This window comes from Rissa tridactyla, chromosome 27, assembly GCF_028500815.1.
Source record: "Rissa tridactyla isolate bRisTri1 chromosome 27, bRisTri1.patW.cur.20221130, whole genome shotgun sequence".
NCBI classification, from domain to species: Eukaryota; Metazoa; Chordata; class Aves; order Charadriiformes; family Laridae; genus Rissa; species Rissa tridactyla.
Window position 1 is genome coordinate 901,230 of NC_071492.1, and position 18,543 is coordinate 919,772.

Here is an 18,543-nt window from a genome sequence, read left to right on the forward strand (position 1 = left end):
CAGGACACGGGCCGTGGTTTGAAACTGGAAGAGGGGAGATCTGGACTGGACATTAGAAATGTTTTACGAGGAGGGTGGTGAGGTTGCCCAGAGAAGTTGTGGATGCCCCATCATTGGAACATTCAAGGTGAGATAGAATCACAGAATGGTTTGGGTGGGAAGGGACCTTAAAGGCCACCCAGTGCCACCCCCTGCCCTGGGCAGGGACACCTCCCACCAGCCCAGGTTGCTCCAAGCCCCGTCCAACCTGGCCTTGAACCCCTCCAGGGATGGGGCAGCCACAGCTGCTCTGGGCAACCTGGGCCAGTCCCTCACCGCCCTCACAGCAAAGAATTTCTTCCTCAGATCTCATCTCAATCTCCCCTCTTTCAGCGTAAAACCCTTCCCCCTCGTCCCATGACTCCCCTCCCTGCTCCAGAGTCCCTCCCCAGCTTTCCTGGAGCCCCTTTAGGGACTGGAAGAGGCTCAAAGGTCTCCCCGGAGCCTTCTCCTCCAGGCTGAACACCCCCAACTCTCCCAGTCTGTCCTCACAGCAGAGGGGCTCCAGCTCTTGGATCATCTTTGTGGCCTCCTCTGGCCCTGCTCCAACAGCTCCGTGTCCTTCTGCTGTTGGTGCTCCAGAGTGCCGAAGGTGCACTCAATCAAACTGTCCACGTCGCCAACAAAGGTCTTAAACAGCATCGGTCCCGGTACCGACCCCCGAGGAACACCACTCATCGCTGGTCTCCGCTTGGACATTGAGCCGTTGACCACAACTCTTCGTTGACCACACAAGCCAATTTCTTCTCCCCTGAGTGGCCCATCCGTCAAATCCGCGTCTCTCCAATTTAGTGACAAGGATGTTGTGGGGGACAGTGTCAAACGCTTTGCACGAGTCCAGGTAGATGATGTCCGTTGCTCTTCCCTTAACCAGCAACGCTGTAGCCCGATTGTAGAAGGCCACCAAATCGGTCAGGCGTGACTTGCCCTTAATGAAGCCACATTGCAGTAGCCGCAGTGCCTGCTGCTGGGGTCGGAGTGGCTGCAGTGCCTGTTGGTCTGGCTTCCCTCTCTCTCTCATGGGGGTGCTGCACAATGTCAAGCGGCGTTTGGTAGATCCTGGCCAGGGCTCAGCCCCGTGTGGTTCGTTGGGCCTCTCGGGAACAGCCGCAGCATTTTCCTTCCTAATATTCTATGGCTTTATCAGGGTCCTGTAGTCGCTCAGGGGTGAAGTCCCAAACCATTGGAGGGGGGAAGTTCTCCAGCTACTGGCCCATACTCTCCCACGTGCCGTGCCAGCCGTGACTATCCAGCCTCACGGCACACCTCTGGCTGCTCTTCTTAAATAGCCGTTGAACCCTAAACAAGACCCGAAACATGTTCAGGAGACACAGCAACAGGAACACGCTGCCTGGAACATCCCAGGGATATTCAAAGTTCTCAAGAGCTGTTGTACTGCCCGAAGGAGAAAGGGAGGCAAAAGTATCGCCCCCAGCTTCCACCATGGATCGGGTGCCATCGGTCATAAATGCCAAGAGATGGAGCCCGAGGCACGGGCAGGACAGCAATGCCACGTAAACATCCCATCGTAACCCCCTGAGCAGCGACACTATCGTACCATTAGTTGCTATTACACAAGGAAGCAAAATGATAATCCCGATCCCTCTTCCGGAGGGTGATAAACAGCATCGCGGGGAGTACAAAGAGCACGTAAGAATTTACAAAACGCGGCCATGAGAACAAACGAAGCAACCTTGTGACCAGCAACTATTTAACTCGTATAATAAATAACGTAAAACAAATTCATTTTTAACACGTTCTGCTCGGCTCCATCGTTCTCTCAACCCTTCGAGCCCCACATGGGGTGCCAAAAAGTGCTGTTGTGATCCATCAACTCCACAGCCCCCAGCAATGGATCCCAGCTTCCCAACCTTCTAGTTCCAGTCTGTTAGTCCCTCCATCCCAGCACGGGAGCAAATGCCTCCAGCTGCCTGATGGATGAAACCGTTCCCCATATCACACGGCCTGGTCAGGGATAGGGACCAGGTCGTTCCTGCCTCTGCCCCCTCGCAGGAGCAGCTGCTGCTTCTCTTATTGACAGAGTCGACCTCCACTTCCACTGTGTCTCCTTGACCACAAGAGCAGGTATTTCAGTTCAGAGTCGAGCTCCTGGTTCAGTCGCAGTGACCGTCTGCGTGACCTCAAACCAGCAAACCTTTGTCTCAGTGCCCATCTGCGTGGCCTCGGGGCAGGAGGGCTTCTTCTCAGCGCCTCTTTATGTAGCCTCGTATCGGGAGAGCTTCTTCTCAGCTCCCGTCTACGTGGCCTCAGAGCTCACCACGGCCACCACAGGGACAAGGATGCCCAGCCATGTCTCGAAGAAAAGGTGCCCAGTCCCCTTCAACCCCCTCTTTTCCCTTGTTGTCGTTGAGCAGGACATGAAAGAGTTGTCAAGCGTTGGAACAGGCTGCCCAGGGCAGTGGTGGAATCGCCATCCCTGGAGGTATTTAAAAGCCGGGCAGACGCGGTGCTGAGGGACATGGTTTAGCGGTGGTTTTGGCAGCGTTAGGTGGATGGTTGGACTCGCTGATCTCGAATTTTCCTTCCAAACCAGGCGATTCTATGATTCCGTGCTACTCCCGCTAGTTTAGGTCGCCTGTCTGCTTGTGTCCCCGCTCAACCGCTCGCACAACCCCCATCTGGTCACCAGGGGGCGAGTGAGAAACGGAGAAGACCTTGAGCGCTGCCAACGCTCTTCAGCCCCAGCGCTGCGTCACCAACGGCGTCGCGGTCAGGAATCCCGAACACCGCATCGTGCTGGGCTGCGAGCGAGAAAATCAACCCAGTCCCAGGCAAAACCAGCCCAGCCCTCTGTTAGGGTTTGAGAAAACCCATAATAATTCATCGTCGTTTAGACAACTGTTCTATCACCCCATGACCCTTCCCCACCCGGAAAGGGGAACCGGGAAAAAACGAGGAAACCCGAGGGTTGAAATATAAGCAGATTCAATAGAAGATGACCAAATAATTCGCGATAATACTAAAGAACCAGTATTAATCCCGATATTAATATCAGAGATACAAGAATCAGGCGATTCTACCAGCAGGAAGGCGTGCGCTCACAGCAGGGGACAGCGAAGGGGGGACGCTGGGAGGCTTTGGGAGGAAGGGAAGGGTCAGGGATCCGGCACCAGGACGACGAGTTCTCTGCACCACCGCCAGCGAGGGAAAGAGAGGGAACTGCACAGCAAACTTCCTAATTTATATCGAACATGACGTTCACGGTATGAAACAACCCTGTTGGCCAGCCTGGGTCAAGTGCCCGGGTTGGGCTCCTCCTCATCCTCGCACCTGGCAAAGCTCGGAAACACCGAGACCTTGAAGCCCACAGAGCCTAGCGGCCTATAAAGTAAATATTTTCACGAATTCAGACACTAGAATCTTCTAAAAGTGCAGTTTTCCCCAGCATTAGAAGAGAAATTAGCCCCGTGTCGCTCAACCCAGGCCACCCTTGAGCCGAGGCTGGGAGAGCGGCACCGGGAGAGGAGGCACAGCCCGAGGGAGGGCAGGGACCAGTGTTTATTGAGCGCGCCAGGAATCGTACACAGGTAGAAAAAAAATCAGTTACAACCTCAAAACAAAAACATCGCTGATAACTGCATCATACAGAATTTGAAAGAATCGGCAAATAGGAAGTGGGAAGAAGACCCGGCACCACAGCGGGGCTGGGCGGGGGCGGCGGGACAAGCTCTCTCTGCAGGCAGCCCCCGGCCTCCCCCAGCTCCTCTCTGCCTCCAGCCGCGGCCAGGGCAGGGGCCGCATCCAGCCACGCGCCGGCCCCTCGTACAGCGCTCAGGCGGTGACCCCTGCAGGGACAGGAGGAACAGACAGTGTCACCCAGGGCCACCTCCCTCTCCCCAACCCTCCGCTCTGGGCGTCTCGGTGCCCCCCTCCCGCAGCCGGGGGTTGCTGTGGGGGGAGCACGGAGAGCTGGGGCCGCCCCGTCCGTCCCCACGCCGTACCTGTGCCCGTGCTGCCAGACCCCCTGTCGGTGCCTGCGAGAGAGAAACAGCCGTGAGCTGCCAGCCCCGGGCTCGCTACGGGCACGGGGCATGTGCCAGGAGCCGGCCGGGAGCCACGGCCGCGCTGCAGCCACCGGGAGAGGAGGATGGTGCCGCGAGCACCGGGGGGGACACACGACCTCTTCCGTACGTCCCCGCTACGGGGCTGCAACGAGGGGCGGCACAGGGAGGATGGGGGTCGGGAAATGCCGGCAGTGGCCAGAAACCGGAGCCACGAGACCCCCCCGGCACTGGGCAGCGGCTGGAGCCGGACCGGCCCCCGCTACTCACTTGACGCCATGCCGTAGCCCGCCTTCTTCTTCCCTGCAGAGAGAGAGAGGCATCAGCATCCACCGCGCTTCCCCAACAGCCTCGGGGGCTCCCCAGAGCACAGGGGCTCGTGCCCACAGACCCCCCTGGCCCTGCCTTCCTCCCGCACCCCTCTGCCTCACCGGCCCCGATGCTTTACCCGACTTCTGCTTCCATACGACGAATCCACAGATGGCAGCGACGGCCAGGACGGCAACGGCCACCCCCAGCACGATGGCCCACAGGTTGGACTCCGTCTCTGGGGGAGAGCAGCGCCGTGAGCAGGGGAAGGGCAACCACCCCGGCCCACCCCTCCACGTGCCCAAGGCCACCGGGCTCACCCCACGCGTAGAGGCCGGGCTCGGGCAGGCTGGCGTGCTCCACGCGGCACCGGTACTTGTCCTGCTCCCCCGGGCGGGCCTCGATGGAGGCCCAGGTGTAGTAGGTGCCGTCGCTGTTGGGCGCGACGTTGCCCCACTCCGTCTCCTGGTCCCTCACCTCGCCGTCCTTCAGCCAGCTGACGGTGATGGGCCGCGGGTAGAAGCCGTGAGCGCGGCAGCGCAAGGTCAGGATCCCGTGGGCCTCCTTCCCCGACACTCGGACCGCGGGGGGCTCTGGGGAGGGGGTGGCGGTGAGGGACGGCACACGCACCCACGCTGGCCGCTCCCCAGCCTCCCCGTCTCGCCCTCACCTTTCCTCTCCAGCACGGCCCGCCCGTAGCTCACGTATTTATTCAGCCAGTCGATGCAGGTAATCTCCAGGTACTGCTTCCTTCGCTCAGCGACAGTCCCGTCCTCCTCCCACTTCCTCTTGGTGATTTGTGCCGCCGCGTCCGCCGCGGTGAACGTCATCGTGTCCATGTCAAAGGCGATGAAGTCCCTCCCGTCGTAGGCGTTCCGATAATACCCCCTGGTGCTACCGTCCTCCAGGAGGTCACAGCCAAGCATGCGCTGCCGCGTGTGAGCCCCTGGAACGCGACCAGGAGCCGGGGCTGAGGGGCTGCTGCAGCCCGGGGCCCTCAGTGGGGCACAGACCCCCCGGCAGCACCCCCCACCCCAGCCCTGGGTGAGCCCATCGGGCACCGGCACCAGGGCTGCCCCCCGTCCTGCCCGGGGCCCACAGCACTCGGGGTGTCACCCAGAGCCGTGACGCAGACCCCCGGCACCCACGGCGTGGCTGGGCTGGCACCCAGCCCCACGGCACCCTGGGACAGCGAGGGGCTGGGATGGGTCTTGAAGGCCGTGGGGGGCACAAGGAGACGGGATGGGGCTGGGGGAGCCCCTCTGGCTGTGGGTTGGGGGCCCTGAGCACCGTGGGGAGGGCAAGGGGCTGGGACACTGACAGGGGGGGAGCCCCTCTGCTTCTGGGGGTCTCATCTGCTGTGGGGACAGTGAGGGGCTGGGACGTGGTGGCCAGGAGCCTCCCAGTTCTGGGATGGGGGCTTTGGGCACTTAGGGGTGGGGTGGCCAGAAGCGCCCCCCCTGCCAGCCTCTGGGACAGGGGCTCCCAAGCACTGTGGGGCAGGGACAGGGCAGCCGCCACCCCCTCGGGCTGGGGGACAGAGTGGCTGGGAGGAGCCCTGTGACAATGACATCGGGCAGGGAAGGGCCGGCACCAGCCGGGGCGGCACCGTGGGGCAGGGCAGGATCGGGGCCGGGGGGGAAGACAGGAGGGGGGGACTCTCCCAGCCCCACCGAGCCCCAGCCCAGCCCACACTCACCCCCGCTCTGGTTGTAGCGGACCCCCAGTATCTCCAGATTCACATGGTCAACCTGCTCATTCCATTGCCCGATCTGGGTCTCCCTGTCCCAGTACGCCTGGTCCAGGTTGGCCGCCATCCAGTCCGCCCCGGGCACTGCTCTCCCCGTCTCGCTGTCGTAGCGCGAGATGAGGTTCCCGTCCACGTACCCCACAATCACGAACTGGGGCACCCCCGGGCTGGGCTCCGACATCGCAGTGTAGAAGTAACGCAGGGAGTGGGGCCCTGCGGGGACACGGGGGGGTGGTGAGAGGTGGGGGCCAACGGGGCTGGGGGGGAGACAGGGGTGAGGATGCCCAGGGTGTGTGGGTCCAGGGGTGGGCAGTGAGCCTGGGGGGGGGCGTCCCAGGGGAGCAGATTGCGGTGTGAGGGGCAGTGTCAGGGGGGATGGGACTGGTGGGGGGTGTGGGGAAGCCCGTGTGTCCAGGAGGGGGTCCCGGTTCCCAGTAAGGGGAGCCCAGGGCATCCCAGCATCAAGGACAAGGGCGTCTGGAGTGTGGGAGACCAGGAAGGTGGATGTAGGGAATGCCCAGGATGAAGGGTATCAAGGTGGGGGGGGGTCCCAGTGCCCAGGGAATGGGGAACTGCTGCCCACCCACGAGAGGGAGTCCAAGGGCGTCCCGGTAGCCAAGGATGGAGGGTGATGAAGAACGGGGTGTGTGGGGGGTGTCCCAGTACCCAAAGAATGGGGTCCAGGTGGGGTCCCGGTGGCCAAGGTATGGAGAGAGGTCCAGGGGGAGTCCGTGCAGCCAAGGATGGAGGGGAGGTGAAAGTTGCGGGGGGATGGGGTCCCGGTTGCCAAGAAAAGAGCGTACAGGAGGGTCCCCGTGCTCAGGGGTGGAGGGGGATGAAGGAAAGAGGGGTCTCGGTGCCCGGGGAATGGGGATCCAGAGGGATCTCGGTGCGCAGGCTTGGAGGGGGATCGACAGAGGGGGATCCCGGGCACCAGTGCCCGGGAAAGGGTGGTCCGGGGGGGTTCCCTGAGCTCGGCCGGTTCTCGGTGCCCAGGGAAGAGGTGTCCAGGGGAGTCCTGGTGCCCAAGGACAGAGGGCCGGTAAGGGGGGAGGTTCGCGGTGCCCAGAAAACGGGTGTCCAGTGGGGTCCCGGGGAAGGGGGCTCAAGGGGGTCCCGGGGCCAGGGAAAGGGGGGTCCAGGGGGATCCCGAGTCCGTACTCGCCCCCCGCCGCCCCGCCGAAGAGCCCCAGCAGCAGTCGCAGGCCCAGCCCCAGCGCCCGGCCGGGCCCCATCGCGCTGCTCCGCTCCGGCCCCGCGCCCGCCATCGGCTCCACCACCCAGCGCCCGCCAATGGCAGCCCGAACCGCCGCGGACGTCACCGGTCGCCGGGCAGATCCCGGCTCCGCAGCTTGGAAGCGGAATCGAAAGCGAAAGCGCCGGAGGCAGCGCGGGGCGGGGAATCCCGGGACACCCCCGCAGGACCCTCCACCCGCAGCGTTCCACCCGTGTCCCCCCAGGCCGGGGTCACCCCGCCTCCCTCCTTCCCGGTGTCCCCCGTACCGGCCATCCTGCTCCCGCTGTCCCTCCTTCCCGGGGTCGCACATTCCACTGCACGGGTCCCCCGTGCCAGACACTCCCGCTCCTGGTGTCCCTCCTCGGATCCTGGAAGGATCTTCACTTCCATGAAGCGCCCGACTTTCAAGTCAAGGCCAGGGACACACGGAGCCTCTGGACCGGCCGCTTCTCCCTCTCGGTTCCCCTCGGCTCCCAACACGCCAACTGGGATCCCCCCGTCACTCCAGAAATCCAGATGTGTCCTGTCCCCTTGTACCCCGATGCCATCAGGGGTCAGTGTGCACCAGTGTCCACCAGGGCCTTCTATTTCCAGGGGACTGATGTCCCAGGCCATCGAATCCCTTTGTCCCTTTCCTCTGCCCGGCCGGGGACGGGACCCCTAGTCCCGATCGGAGCATTCGTTCCCTGACTCCTGTCATTGCAAACCAGAAGCCTTTTCACCCTCAGAGCAGCCCGTGTCTCCCTTGCCCAGCCTATGTTGCAAGGATGAGTCCCAGGTACCATCCCACTGCCATCTGGCACGGTCTTTCCATGGTGCTGGGCATGAGGTTCGACCCCACATGGACATACCTCCAGTGGCCCAGGATGAGGAGGAGGAGACGACCCCATGTGGACATACCTCCAGTGGCCCAGGATGAGGAGGAGGAGACGACCCCACGTGGACGTACCTCCAGTGGCCCAGGATGAGGAGGAGGAGACGACCCCACATGGACGTACCTCCAGTGGCTCAGGATGAGGAGGAGGAGACGACCCCACGTGGACATACCTCCAGTGGCCCAGGATGAGGAGGGGGAGACGACCCCACGTGGACGTACCTCCAGTGGCCCAGGATGAGGAGGGGGAGACGACCCCACATGGACGTACCTCCAGTGGCCCAGGATGAGGAGACGACCCCACATGGACGTACCTCCAGTGGCCCAGGATGAGGAGGAGGAGACGACCCCACGTGGACGTACCTCCAGTGGCCCAGGATGAGGAGGAGGAGACGACCCCACGTGGACATACCTCCAGTGGCTCAGGATGGGGAGGAGGAGACGACCCCACATGGACGTACCTCCAGTGGCCCAGGATGAGGAGACGACCCCACATGGACGTACCTCCAGTGGCCCAGGATGAGGAGGGGGAGACGACCCCACATGGACGTACCTCCAGTGGCCCAGGATGAGGAGACGACCCCACATGGACGTACCTCCAGTGGCCCAGGATGAGGAGGAGGAGACGACCCCACGTGGACGTACCTCCAGTGGCCCAGGATGAGGAGGGGGAGACGACCCCACGTGGACATACCTCCAGTGGCTCAGGATGGGGAGGAGGAGACGACCCCACATGGACGTACCTCCAGTGGCTCAGGATGAGGAGGACATGTGTCCTCAGCCCAGCTCCAGCGCCTGGGGAATGGCTGGCCAACAACCGGAGCAGCAATCTTCCTGGATGGTCCCTTTTGAGCTGCTGCTTTTCCCTACAATTCTTCTACGTGGGCCTCCAGGGCCGAGGTAGGGGCACTGTCCCACTTCCCCATGTCCCCGCCATGGTCACGCAGACAGACCCCGACCAGGTGGCAGGCGGGGTGCGCCCACGGTCCCCCTTGCGTTGAGCGGGGCCCTGGTAGCTGAGCTGCTGGCCTGCAGGCGCAAGGAGGGGGATTCTCCTCTTTCTCCTCGGACTTGGGGAACAGTCTGTCCACAGCTCAGACAAAGACCCATCGTTGGCTGCAGTTTGGAACATGCGTCCTCCAAAAACCCCACACCGCCCAGGAAAGCTCGCATTTCCTTTTTGCTCGTGGGTGGAGACAGCTGCTGTTTCCTTGGTCACATCCCTTGGGATCTGACGGTGTCCATCTTGCCCTTTGACTCCTAAAGACTGGATCTCCTGTGCAGGGCCCTTGATCTTACTTTGGTTTATGGCAAAACCGGCTCTCAGAAGGATTCAGACTATTTTATTCCCTTTCTCAAAAACTTCCTCTGCATCACCCCGTACAGTGATGTCATCAATGCACTGCAGGTGTTCCAGAGCCTCACCCTGTTCCAGGGCAGCCTGGAGCAGCCCATGGCAATGGTGGGGCTGTTTCCACCCCCGGGGCAGTCGATTCCAGGTGTACTGGATGCCTCTCTGGGTGAAAGCAAGTGCTCATGGTCAAGGCTGGAGCAGCTGGGGCCAATACAGGTGGGGGCAGAGGCATGGCCTGTGCCCATGGCGGGGTGGCTTGGGGAGGGGTTTGTGCCTGTGCCAGCTGTGAGTTGGCCCATGGGACATGAGCAGCAGCAGCACATGTCACACAATACCCACTCCTGCGCCAACGTTTAACACAAAACCACCCCTGCCACATATTCAGGGGAACCGGCGACAAAATCACCATCTTTTGAAAGTAAGATTCCTTTTCTAAAGAGCCTGAAAGGTTTCCATGCCCTGGCTCTTTGGCATAAGCCTTAAAGGGCAAAATAAACATCTCCCAGGTGAAAACAAAAGTGTAATTAGTAGTAGAATCCATCACATCCCACCTCTCATTAGGCCCAGCTTGGGCCAGGTTGGCCAATGACAAGACAGCAGATGCTCTCCCCCACCTCTCACTCCAAGGAGAGGAAGAGCAGAGATAAAGAGAGTTGTGAGCTTAGAAACAACAAGTTCGGGGTTGTAATCCTACTTTTCACTCTGGTTCTTCCACACAGGACCCTGAACTCCACCATCTCATGGTCACTGCAGCCAGGGCTACCCACAACTGACATCTCCAACCAGTCCTTCTTTCCTTGTCAGCATGAGGTCCAGGAGAGCACCCCTGTCACATCAGCGCTTGGGGCTTGCTGCAGATGTACGGCCGTGACTGGGAGCAGCCTGCACTCGCGACAACCCCGTCGTACAAATACGCACACTCTCCTTGGCCATGCACCACAAACCTGCAACAAGCAGCACAGGCACCGCTGGCACCGCGGGGGTCGCAGTTGTCCCCTCAAGCACCAGGAGGGGACAAGGGCCGCCTGCGAGGGACAACCCCAGCAGACACGTCCCACCAGGACCCTGCCCATCCCACCGCAGGACGGCCTCCCCATGGCCCCGGCTCCCAATAGGACTCACCTCTGGTTGAAGCTGCCGCCATCCACCCACTGCAGGCGCTCGCCTTGTCTCCGCAGCCCAAGCCAGTAATCCATGTTGCCCTTCAAGCGCCAGAGGAACTCCTGGGCACGACACAGAGAGAAGCCAACAGTCAGGAGATGCTGCCAGCCCCACGCCAGTCCCTCTCCCAGACCCACACTGGTCCCTGCCAGCCTCGCGTGGCTACCACTGGCCCTGGGATGGCAGCAGCTCCCACCCCACGCCCGCTCCAACAAGCTCCAGAGCTGCTGCAGGAGCTCACCAGCCCGGCCAGCGCTCTCGCTCCTGCTCTGACACAGCTCGGCTCCAAGCCCGGGCTCTGCACCCAACCCAGGAACACCCCCAAACCCCCACGCAGCCACAACAGCCCCTCACTCACCATCTCCCCCTCCGTCCGGGGCATGGCCAGCGAGGCCCCATGCGAGGAGCACTGCTCCTGGCTCCAATTCCAGCTGCCCTCAGCCCTCGAGAAGGAGTAGCAGACATTGCGGTACCCGACCCAGTCATCAGGACAGCCCAGCACCAGAGCCACAGGCACAGCTGGATCCCCTCCATGTCTTCCTGCTGAAGAGGGAAGGGCAGAAGGGCAGAGGATTGGGCTCCACAGGGACCAGGGGACACAGCTCTGCGGGGCAGGGAAGGAGGCAGCCGCTCCTCCCTTACCTGAGAGTGCAGCAACAGCCACGGCCTGAGCCAGCACCAGAGCCACCAGCACAGCCAGCACCACGACCCACACTGGATGGAGCATGTACAGCTCACCTGGAAGAGAAGAAAGCCACTCGGGGTGAGGACAGTGCTGTCCCCCTCCCAGCCCCACCGCCCCCAGCACAACCTGCCCAGGGAGCACAGGAGGGACCCCCCAGACCCCTCTACCCCACACACACTCAGCTGCAGCTTCTCAATCCCCTCCCCGGGCACAGCAACTGCCATCGGGCCATTCCCAGCTGGCAGCAAGGGACAGTCACACAGGGCAGGGACAAGGTTGTCAACCTGCAGATACCCTTTCCAGACAGCTGGAAGAAGCATCACACTTGCCAGCCCAGTATTTGTGGGGTGACGCTGCCACAGGGACATTGACAACAGGTGAGTGACAGGTGGCCCCTCACTCACCCAGAACTCCTCCGTAGGTCATTTTGTGGGTATCGCCAGGCACCTCTGGGTGGGGGGACACTCCTGCGTCCTGGGGACTCAGGGGCTTCTCCTTGTTCCCATCCTTACAGGAGCACCCATTTTTCTCCCCCGGGCCCCAGGGAAACTGGGATGTGAAAGCTCCTTGCTTAGAACAAGCAGTATCTTGCACCCAAGGCATCACAACTGCTGGCAAAACCTGTTTCAAGCCAGGCCTGGATTCAGTTCTTCCACCACAGCTGTTATCATCATATTGGGAGATTCCAGAGAACATGATGACAGGGTGGCACGTCAGGGTGTTTAATTGTTTGATTTAAGAGATCAGCAGAGTCCTGTCCCTGCTCCCCACGGGACACTGCAGCCTGTCCCCAGCACAGCGCCGGCGTCTGGGGAGACACATGCAGCCTCAGTGAGCCCAGGGACCAGCCCTTGGCTCCCAGCACCCTCCCCACCACCCTGCACGCACCCTTCCCAGACAGGGCACAAAGCACTCACCAGCTGGGTACATCCCCAGTGGGGGCACAGGTATGGGATTTTCAGAGGGGCATCAGGGGGGAATCGGGTCCCCCCAACACCTCTGCTGAGCCCTCCTCCGCTCACCACAGCAGCTGGACACCACCACCCGCAGCCCCAGCACCCCAGGCTGGGGCAGGGGCGACACCTTCAGCCTTTGGGGATGGAAACTCCGTGATCCTGGGGACTGTGGGATGAAAGGGGCCTCAGCAAAGCCCCTTGTGGGTGCTTCAGAGAAAAATTCAAGTCAGGGCAAGGGACAGAGCGAGGCAGATTGGGGAGGAAAACACACATCCTTGTAGCTTATATTTCCTCCACACACACACATTTATCTGACAGAGCCTTGCGTGTGTGGCCAAGGCGGGGTCAAGACAGCATCAAAAATCCACTGCAGCCCCCACCCACGTTCAAACACCACGGGCTGGAACAGAGAGTTTGCAAAGCAGGCTCAGGTGGCCCAAGGCCACGGGTCTGCACGCTTCGGCAAAGCAGCTCCGGCCCCGCCACTGTGTGCAGCCCAGCGCCTTTAAGAGCTTGTGAAACCCATTATTTCCGTTGGGTTACAACAACAAGCCGGCTCCCTGCCAGGAAAGGCGAAGCAGCTCCTCCTCGAAACCACACGGGGAAAGGAAATTCCAACGCCCACAGAGACGGCGACTGCGCAGGGCGGGCCTGGAGCCCAAAGCCCCGGCGGCACCAGGCCCTCCCAGGAACCCAGCGCGGCCCCGAGGAGCCCCGCCGACGGAGCCAGCGGGGGAGCCCCAGCTCAGCCGGCGGAGCGTCGGGCAGCAGCGGGGCCCTGCGGGGGGAGCGGCTCCTCGACCGGGCTCCCTCCCCCGCAGCCCGGCACCGAGCGGACGGCACCCAGGGGCTCCGCGCTCCGACACCCACCACCGCCGCTCGGCCCCCACTGATTGAGGGACGACTGGTTGGCCGGAGCGCTGGGCAGGGCCGTGCCAGGAGTATAATTACCGTGTCCCGCAGCGGGTTATTTGCGGAGCACCTGTTTCTACCTTTTATGGTAGGGAGTGTGTTCCCAGTCCGTCCGTCCGTCCTCCAGCACCCGAGCTGCTCTGCCCTTCCGTAGGCGGGGGGGGGGGGGGGGGGGGGGGGGGGGGGGGGGGGGGTGCCGCCGGCTCCGGCTGCCCTTCTCCCTGCGGCCCCGCCGCCGCTCAGACTCTCCGCCGCGAACCGACTGAGGGACGGCATTTATACCCCTGGCACGGCCCGCCCACCGCTCCGACCAATCAGCACGCAAGGACGAGGAGTGGCGGCAGGGGCAGCCAATCGAAGCGCTCCCCTCAGGAGCTGCCCCTCGCCTCACGGTCCGCCCCGGCCCAGGCGGCGCTGGGCGGTTTCCGAGCCGCCCATGGGAACGGGGACGTTCTCAGCACGGAGATATTAACCCCGACCTCTCTCGTGTTTCCGCCATCCCTCCTCGGCGCGGGTCCGAGGTACGTGTCGATCACACAAGGCGACTCCCAGCTGGACCCAGAGCCTGTCCCTTCTTCCAAAGGTGGTAAACCCTCATTTTATTCCTAAATTCCATGAGAAGTTCCTTATTCATCCAGACTGGCCGTTTTCCCCGCCCTTTAGACTTGTGACACTCGGGGACAGCCTGCTCCTGGGCCTTTAAGGTTTCCTTCTGGAAAGGTCCAGCCTTCCTGGACCCAAAAAGCAATCTGATTTGCTTTCGTTGTGTTGATAATAGTTTCGCAACTGAAATTTTAACCATGATGCTGGTAAAATATAGTTTTCATAGAACATAAAATAAATATATATGAAATATACATATACACAATATATATGAGAAGTATATATATAAAAAAATATATATAATATATATGAAATACAGTTTTCGTAGAATTCATCATATTTTAATAAATAACACCACGAAACAGCAGAAAATAAAAAAAAAGCCTCAGCGTGACTCAGACTAACTCTCCTGGGAGCCCCTCGAGGGCCACTTCACCCCCCGGCCCTGCGACCCCTCTGCCCTGCACGGGGCCAGGGACCTGCCCTGAACTTTCTGCGCCCACCTCGTCTGATGCTCCAGCGCCGTCAGCACACTTCAAAAGCAGGTCTACGTGATCTGGGAGAAAAGCACGAAAAGTTCCCTCAAACGATGGAATTTTCACCCAAAACGGCGCGGCTGCTGCCGGGCGGAACGTGAGGCGAGTGGCAGCTCCTGAGGTGAGCTCAAGGCGGCGCTCCTATTGGCTGCCTGTGCCGCCACTCCTCGCCCTTGCGCGCTGATTGGCCGGAGCGGTGCGCGGGCTGTGCGGAGGGTATAAAAGGCGGGAGCGCGGCGGGACTGCTGCTTAGTGTCTGTGCCCGTTAGTCGTCGCCCGTCCCCGTTAGTCATCGCCCCTCTCGGTGCGGTGGGGCCGGGCTGGCCGCGGATGCTTCCGGCCTCCCCTCCCCGCCCGTCACGAGCGAACTGATTCGTTCACTTCTCAGTCTGCCATGGGGGAGAGGAACGGATTCTGCTGCAAGGATGAGGACGTGGAGAAGTTCTTGAGTCCCCCTGAGGGAGGAGCATCCCACCACCCCGCCGCGCCGGGCGATACCCGTGAAAGGACGGATGGGAGAGTCGTGGGTGAGTGCGGGGCCCCCCCTGTGGCCTGTTGGGAGGGGACAGTGTCCCCGTGGCAGTGTCACCCCAGGAGGAGTGGGGCTGGCACGTGTGGGGCTTCTTCCAGCTGTCTGGGAAAGGGTCTTGTGTTCTGCTGGGTCCTCCCTGGGGGGCTGTATCAGCCCCCCCGTCTCTCTCTGCCTGGCAGCTCTCCTGCTGGGGGCTGTCCCCCAGTGTGTGTGGGGTGACAGCCTTGTCCCTGCCCTGTGTGACTGTCCCTTGCTGCCAGCTGGGAATGGCCCGATGGCAGTTGCTGTGCCCGGGGAGGGGATTGAGAAGCTGCAGCTGAGTGTGTGTGGGGTAGAGGGGTCTGGGGGGTCCCTCCTGTGTTCCCTGGGCAGGTTGTGCTGGGGGCGGTGGGGCTGGGAGGGGGACAGCACCGTCCTCACCCCGAGTGGCTCTTTCTCCCTCCAGGCAGGTGCCCCACGCTCCATCCAGTGTGGGCTGGTGTGGTGGTTGTGCTGGTGGCTCTGGTGCTGGCTCTGATCATGGCTGTTGCTGCACTCTCAGGTAAGGGAGGAGCGGCTGCCTCCTTCCCTGCCCCGCGGAGCTGTGTCCCCTGGTCCCTGCGGAGCCCAATCCTCTGCCCTTCTGCCCTTCCCTCTCCAGTGGGAAGATGTGGAGGGGATCCAGCTGTGCCTGTGGCTCCGATGCTGGCCTGTCCTGATGACTGGGTCGGGTACCGCAATGTGTGCTACTACCTGTCGAGGGACGAGGGGAGCTGGGAGTGGAGCCAGGAGCAGTGCTCCTCGCATGGGGCCTCGCTGGCCATGCCCCGGAGGGAGGGGGAGATGGTGAGTGAGGGGCTGTTGTGGCTGCGTGGGGGTTTGGGGGTGTTCCTGGGTTGGGTGCAGAGCCCGGGGATGGAGCCGAGCTGTGTCAGAGCAGGAGCGAGAGCGCTGGCCGGGCTGGTGAGCTCCTGCAGCAGCTCTGGAGCTTGTTGGAGCAGGCGTGGGGTGGGAGCTGCTGCCATCCCAGGGCCGGTGGTAGCCACGCGAGGCTGGCAGGGACCAGTGTGGGTCTGGGAGAGGGACTGGCGTGGGGCTGGCAGCATCTCCTGACTGTTGGCTTCTCTGTGTCATGCCCAGGAGTTCCTCTTGCGCCTCAAGGGCAACATGGATTACTGGCTTGGGCTGCGGAGACAAGGCGAGCGCCTGCAGTGGGTGGATGGCGGCAGCTTCAACCAGAGGTGAGTCCCATTGGGAGCCGGGGCCGTGGGGAGACCATCCTGCGGTGGGATGGGCAGGGTCCTGGTGGGACGTGTCTGCTGGGGCTGTCCCTCGCAGGCAGCCCTTGTCCCCTCCTGGTGCTTGAGGGGACAACCATGAACCCCATGGTGCCAGCAGTGCCTGTGCTGCTTGTTGCAGGATCCCAGTGAAGGGCCATGAACCTTGTCTGTTCTTGAATGACCATGATCTCATGAGTGCCAGCTGCTCCCAGGCCCGGCCCTATCTCTGCAGCAAGCCCCAAGATCTGATGGGAACCACATGACAGAGGTGCTGGAGAAAGGCCCTTCCCTGTGCTGGGGACTATGTTGGGTTTAGGTGGCAAGGGTTGGGAGTGGGGGTTGGCTTCATCGAATCACGGAATGGTTTGGGTGGGAAGGGGCCTTCAAGTTCATCTAGTTCCACCCCCCTGCCCTGGGCAGGGACACCTCCCACCAGCCCAGGTTGCTCCAAGCCCCGTCCAGCCTGGCCTTGAGCCCCTCCAGGGATGGGGCAGCCACAGCTTCTGTGGGCAACGTGATCCACTGTCTCACCAGCCTCAGAACAAAGTTCTTCCTTATTTTTTACCTAAATCTCCCCTCTTTCTGTTGAAAGCCATTACCCCTTGTCCTGTTGCTACATGCCCTCGTTAAAAGGCCCTTCCCAGCTTTCCTGGAGCCCCTTTAGATCCTGGGAGGGGCTCTAAGGACTCCCTGGAGCCTGCCCTTCTCCAGGCTGAACAATCTGGGCTGGTTTTGGCTGGGGTAGGGTTAATTTTCTTCACGGTGGCTGGTAGGGGGCTGGTTTGGGTTTGTGCTGGACCCGGTGTTGGTAACACAGGGCTGTTTTCGTTCCTGCTGAGCAGGGCTGGCAGCGAGTCAAGGCCTTTTCTGCTCCTCACACCGCCCTGCCAGCGAGCAGGCTGGGGGGACACAGGCGGGACAGCTGACCCCAACCGACCAAAGGGACGTTCTGTACCATGTGACGTCGTGCTCAGCATTTAGAACTGGGAGAAGAACCAATGGAGTGGATGTTCAAGAGCTTCCAAGGGGATCCAGTGGGCTCTAAGGGAATCCTAGGGGTTTCAAAAGTTTCCAAGGGTGTCCAAGGAATTCCAAGTGGTACCAAGGTTAGCTGAGGGTTCCAAAGGGTTTCCAAGGTGATTGAAGGTCATCCAAAGTGTTCCAAGGGGATCCAAGGGGTATCAGGGGGATCCAAGGGGATCAAAGGGGATGCAAGTAGTTCCAAGAGTGTTTAAGGGGGTGGAAGGGGAGTGAGGGGGATACAACGGGATGCGCGGTCTCTCAGGGGTTCCCAGTGGCTTCAGGGGGATCCAAGGAGTCCCAAGGGATTCCAAGGGGTTTCAAGTGGTTCAAGGGGGTCCAAGGGGTTCCAAGGTATTTGAAGTGGATACAAGGGGGTGCAGCTGGTTCTAAGGGGATCCAAGGGGTTCCAAAGGGTTCTGAAGGCGTCCAAGGAGTTATAAGGAAGTCCAAGGGCATCAAAGGGATTCCAAGAGGGTCCAAGGGTTTCCAAGGGGTTCCAAGGGGATCCTGGGCCCCTGGCGTGGTTTAACCCCAGCCAGCAACTAGGAGCAGGCAGCAGCTCCCTCACTGCCCCCCTCTCCTCCAGTGGGGGGGGAGAAGAGGGAGAAAAGGAGCAGAAAAACCTTGTGGGGTGGGATAAAGACAGCTTAATAGAAGAGTAAAAGTAGAGGAAAAGGTTCATTATTTATTGTAAAATAATATACAAAATAAAGCGATACAACACAAGTTGCCCTCCCCACCTGAGCACTGGTTGCCCGTCCCGTCCCCAGCAGCGATGGCGAGTCCCAGTCCCCCGGCAGCCCCCGTTTCTATCCCGAGCAGGACGTCTGTGGGGCGGAATATCCCTTTGGGCGCCTTCTCCTGGCCGTGCTCCCGCTCGGCTGCGACGGGAAGCCAAAAAAGCCCTCAACTGATGGAAATATTTCTCAGCTACATCTAGAACGTCGTTCTCACACTAAATCCAAAAGGCAGCTGATACTCGAAAGAAAATTCCCTCCATCAAAGCTGAAAGGAGGACACCCCCCTGCTCGCAGCCTCCCAGCACCAGGGGGGGACCCCACAGCAGCCCCCGTCCCCTGCCCCTCACTCCCCCTCTGCTCCCTGGGCTGGGGCAGAGGGAGGGACATCTCCTGCAGGATCCAGGAGAGGAGAGCGGGGAGTCTCCGGAGAAGGGCAGGGGCTGCCGGCGGGTGGGGAGGGGAGGGAAGGGGGGATGAGGGTCTGGGGGGCGCTGCCCCTCAGGCACAGCTGGGTTTTCTCTGTTCCTACCCAAAACCAGGGGCGCAGGGTC

The 18,543-nt window shown here is 61.4% G+C and overlaps 4 protein-coding genes across 9 annotated transcripts; 1 reads left to right on the forward strand and 3 right to left on the reverse strand.

Annotated features, from left to right (window-relative positions):
• Nucleotides 1–2,968: 2,968 nt before the first annotated feature.
• LOC128901664 (class I histocompatibility antigen, F10 alpha chain-like) lies at nt 2,969–8,168 on the reverse strand. The gene is made up of 8 exons (XM_054183782.1): nt 7,624–8,168; nt 6,070–6,333; nt 5,041–5,316; nt 4,691–4,963; nt 4,510–4,608; nt 4,332–4,364; nt 4,002–4,034; nt 2,969–3,845 (listed from the first exon to the last, which is right to left on the reverse strand). Exons 1-8 carry the CDS (start codon nt 7,970–7,972, stop codon nt 3,832–3,834), a joined length of 1,341 nt encoding a protein of 446 aa, XP_054039757.1. The 5' UTR covers nt 7,973–8,168; the 3' UTR covers nt 2,969–3,831.
• Nucleotides 8,112–9,932, reverse strand: LOC128901689 (uncharacterized). Its single transcript, XM_054183832.1, has 4 exons — nt 8,828–9,932; nt 8,736–8,784; nt 8,546–8,692; nt 8,112–8,502 (listed from the first exon to the last, which is right to left on the reverse strand). Exons 1-4 carry the CDS (start codon nt 8,964–8,966, stop codon nt 8,112–8,114), a joined length of 726 nt encoding a protein of 241 aa, XP_054039807.1. The 5' UTR covers nt 8,967–9,932.
• Nucleotides 9,933–10,085: 153 nt separating this feature from the next.
• Nucleotides 10,086–14,544, reverse strand: LOC128901682 (C-type lectin domain family 2 member D-like). Of its 6 annotated transcripts, XM_054183817.1 has the most exons (7): nt 13,380–13,471; nt 12,349–12,553; nt 11,836–12,239; nt 11,389–11,484; nt 11,105–11,289; nt 10,708–10,808; nt 10,086–10,529 (listed from the first exon to the last, which is right to left on the reverse strand). In XM_054183817.1, exons 3-7 carry the CDS (start codon nt 12,125–12,127, stop codon nt 10,415–10,417), a joined length of 789 nt encoding a protein of 262 aa, XP_054039792.1. In that variant the 5' UTR covers nt 12,128–12,239; nt 12,349–12,553; nt 13,380–13,471; the 3' UTR covers nt 10,086–10,414. The 6 variants fall into 6 exon arrangements, with proteins under 6 accessions (XP_054039792.1, XP_054039795.1, XP_054039794.1 ...); XM_054183820.1 differs by lacking the exons at nt 12,349–12,553; nt 13,380–13,471 and adding an exon at nt 14,406–14,544; XM_054183819.1 differs by lacking the exon at nt 12,349–12,553.
• A 160-nt stretch (nt 14,545–14,704) lies between these two features.
• LOC128901695 (C-type lectin domain family 2 member B-like) lies at nt 14,705–18,067 on the forward strand. Its single transcript, XM_054183838.1, has 6 exons — nt 14,705–14,965; nt 15,416–15,511; nt 15,611–15,795; nt 16,090–16,190; nt 16,369–16,497; nt 17,072–18,067. Exons 1-5 carry the CDS (start codon nt 14,833–14,835, stop codon nt 16,490–16,492), a joined length of 639 nt encoding a protein of 212 aa, XP_054039813.1. The 5' UTR covers nt 14,705–14,832; the 3' UTR covers nt 16,493–16,497; nt 17,072–18,067.
• The last annotated feature ends 476 nt before the right edge of the window (nt 18,068–18,543 follow it).